Below are 2,645 nucleotides of genomic sequence, written 5' to 3'. Positions count from 1 at the left end.
TACTTTCAATCACTGTCAGATGACCTACCACACATGGTATATGATGTTGTTGGATTTGAAGACTCAATCAGAAAATGTAAGTTTTTTTTTTTTTCTTTCTTTCTCTAAATTTAACTACACACCCTTTAAAAGGATGTAAGAGTTTGCAACAGTCATATTTTTGTGGATTATGTTTATGATTGTTTTTGTTTTTTTAATATTATTAATCTACCTATTAAAAGCAGTTTTAGCAGTTAAAGCCAGGTGGTGCATTGTGTTCTTGAGCAAAACACTTCATTTCACGTTGTTCTGTAATCATTTCAACATCTGATGCGTGGCACACTTGTGCACCAGTAGAGGCACTTTCGATTTCATGGAGGGAGTGTGCTTATGTGCAACACATACATTTGATCACTATAAACAAATCATTTGAGCAGGTCATTCAGCAAAAACTGAACGCTTGTACATCATCGTCAATGGAAGATTCTATCATTAACCCTTTAGCATTCAGGTTTCTCTGTCAAATGTAATACTTACTGATTCACATCATTTTAATTTAATCATGCATTATCTCATAGCTTCAGTCTACCCATGCCAGCATGGAAAACAGATGTTAAATGACGATGAGGATGAACTTTCTGAATTTCTGTTATCTTTTCACAGACATCTGCCACGTAATTGGAATCTGCTACGATACAATCAGCCGGAAAGTATTTGCAGAGTTACTTGGCTGCATTCCAGGTATTTTCAGTGGTTTTATGTTTATTTTTACTTTTTTTTTTTTAAAGAATAACCTCAAAATGTTGTTCCTTTGAAATATTTCAGAAGCTCTTTTCATGTAACTCTTAGACATTGCATAACACACACACACACACACCCATCCATCCATCTTACAAGGCTACTTATTATGCTTGCCTTCCATGGTGGCCTGGAACGGATGAGTTATTATGATCTTGGTCAGTTCTTGGAGCTTTTACCCTCCCAGATAGATCGAAGGCCTATGTCTGATTTGTAAATTTCACTTTTGAGAGTTTACTGGGTGCATTTTATCATGACACCAGCACTAGAATGGAAATATATTAAAATTCAGCAGTGGCAGCAGTGTAAAAAGCTTGCTTCCCAACCACATAGTTCCAGGTTCAGTTCCACTGAGTGACACCTTTGGGCAGGGGTTATACACGGTTATCAAATAATGCAGCAATGACCCAAAAAATGCTTGTCCTCAAATACCTTACGCACCCTGTACGTACAGACACACACACACACAAACAACAGACATATTTTAAAGTTTCAGTATATTTATATTTGTGATACAAGTATTTATAGTAGATGCTGTGTTGTTGTTTATTTATCATCACATCATTGATGAAAGAAAATTAGTGAAACTTTTTTTTTATATTTCTCCTTTCAGAAATGCAGTTAAATCAATGGATAGCTAAATATGGTTGGAAGTTGATCGACAGTGATACCATTTTTATTGCTGTTCAAGAGGAAAACATCAAAACCAAGAACATTAAAGAGACAATAACACTTGAAAGTAAGTGGAAGTGAAATTCACACATGTAATTTTACGAATGAGTGATCTGATTAGTTTAAGTCCTGATTAGTTTAAGTCCTGCAAAACTTATATTTGAGCTCAAAGTTTGGTATAAATGTTGAGTTATGTGGAACTGAAACTGAATTGTATCCTGCTTGGTTAGGAAGCAAACTTCTTACCTCACAGCCATGCTCTATAAATAGAATATGTTGATACCATTACTTTTAGTATTATTATTATTATTATTATTATTGCTGCAGCAACGAACAGGTGAAATCGTTAGCATGCCAAGTGAAATGCTTAGCAGTATTTCGTCTGCCGCTACATTCTGAGTTCAAATTCTGCCGAGGTCGACTTTGCCCTTCATCTTTTCAGGGTCAATAAAATAAGTACCGGTTAAACACTGGGGCCAATGTAAATGGCTCGTCCTCTCCCTCAAAATTGCTGCCCTTGTGGCAAAATTTGAAACTACTATTATTATTATAATTGTAGAATGGCCTCCAGTAAAATCAGTTTCAAATTTTGGCACATGACCAACGATTTTTGGGGAGCGGGTAAGTTGATTATATTAACCCCCAGTGCTTAACTGGTACCTGTTTCATCAACCCTGAACAGATGGAAAGCAAATTCGACCCCAGTGTAATTTGAACTTAGAACATAAAAACAAATGAAATACCGCTACTCATTTTGTCTAGCATGCCAACAGTTCTACTTGCTCACTGCCTTATATCCTGTAGTAATATGAAATTGCGTTTTATCTTGTGCGGTTTCATATCTCATTGCATGAGTTGTCACAGTACAAGGAAAATGTTTGTGCTCTCTGCAATAAGTTGTTGAAATAGAACATACTGTACAATATTGTGTTGGTGAGCTTCCACACTATTATAAATGTTGTGGAGAAGGGCATCCAGCTGTAGAAACTCTGCCAAATCAGATTGAAGCCTGGTCCACCAGTCCTCAGTCAAATCGTCCAACCCATGCTAGCATGGAAAGCGGACGTTAAACGATGATGATGATGATGATGACAAACTGATTTCAACTTACTCATCTTCTCTGTTCAGTAGTTACATATAGATATACCCAGGCCCATTCCCCGTTTTTTTTAACGAGCGGGTAGCCACAAGACACA

The 2,645-nt window shown here is 36.6% G+C and overlaps 1 protein-coding gene across 1 annotated transcript in view; it reads left to right on the top strand.

The window, feature by feature from the left end:
• LOC106880899 (eukaryotic translation initiation factor 3 subunit K-like) overlaps positions 1 to 2,645 on the top strand; it is a 7,976-nt gene that overhangs the window by 4,873 nt on the left and 458 nt on the right. Inside the window, exons 5-7 of the mRNA XM_052971505.1 lie at positions 7 to 76; positions 643 to 720; positions 1,391 to 1,516. Of these exons, the coding sequence (XP_052827465.1) occupies positions 7 to 76; positions 643 to 720; positions 1,391 to 1,516 (274 nt within the window). The remainder of the gene's footprint in view (positions 1 to 6; positions 77 to 642; positions 721 to 1,390; positions 1,517 to 2,645) is intronic.

This window comes from Octopus bimaculoides, chromosome 11 (assembly GCF_001194135.2).
Source record: "Octopus bimaculoides isolate UCB-OBI-ISO-001 chromosome 11, ASM119413v2, whole genome shotgun sequence".
Classification (NCBI taxonomy): Eukaryota; Metazoa; Mollusca; class Cephalopoda; order Octopoda; family Octopodidae; genus Octopus; species Octopus bimaculoides.
The sequence above is the reverse complement of the archived record's forward strand: the minus strand, read 5'-3'. Positions and strand labels throughout refer to the sequence as shown.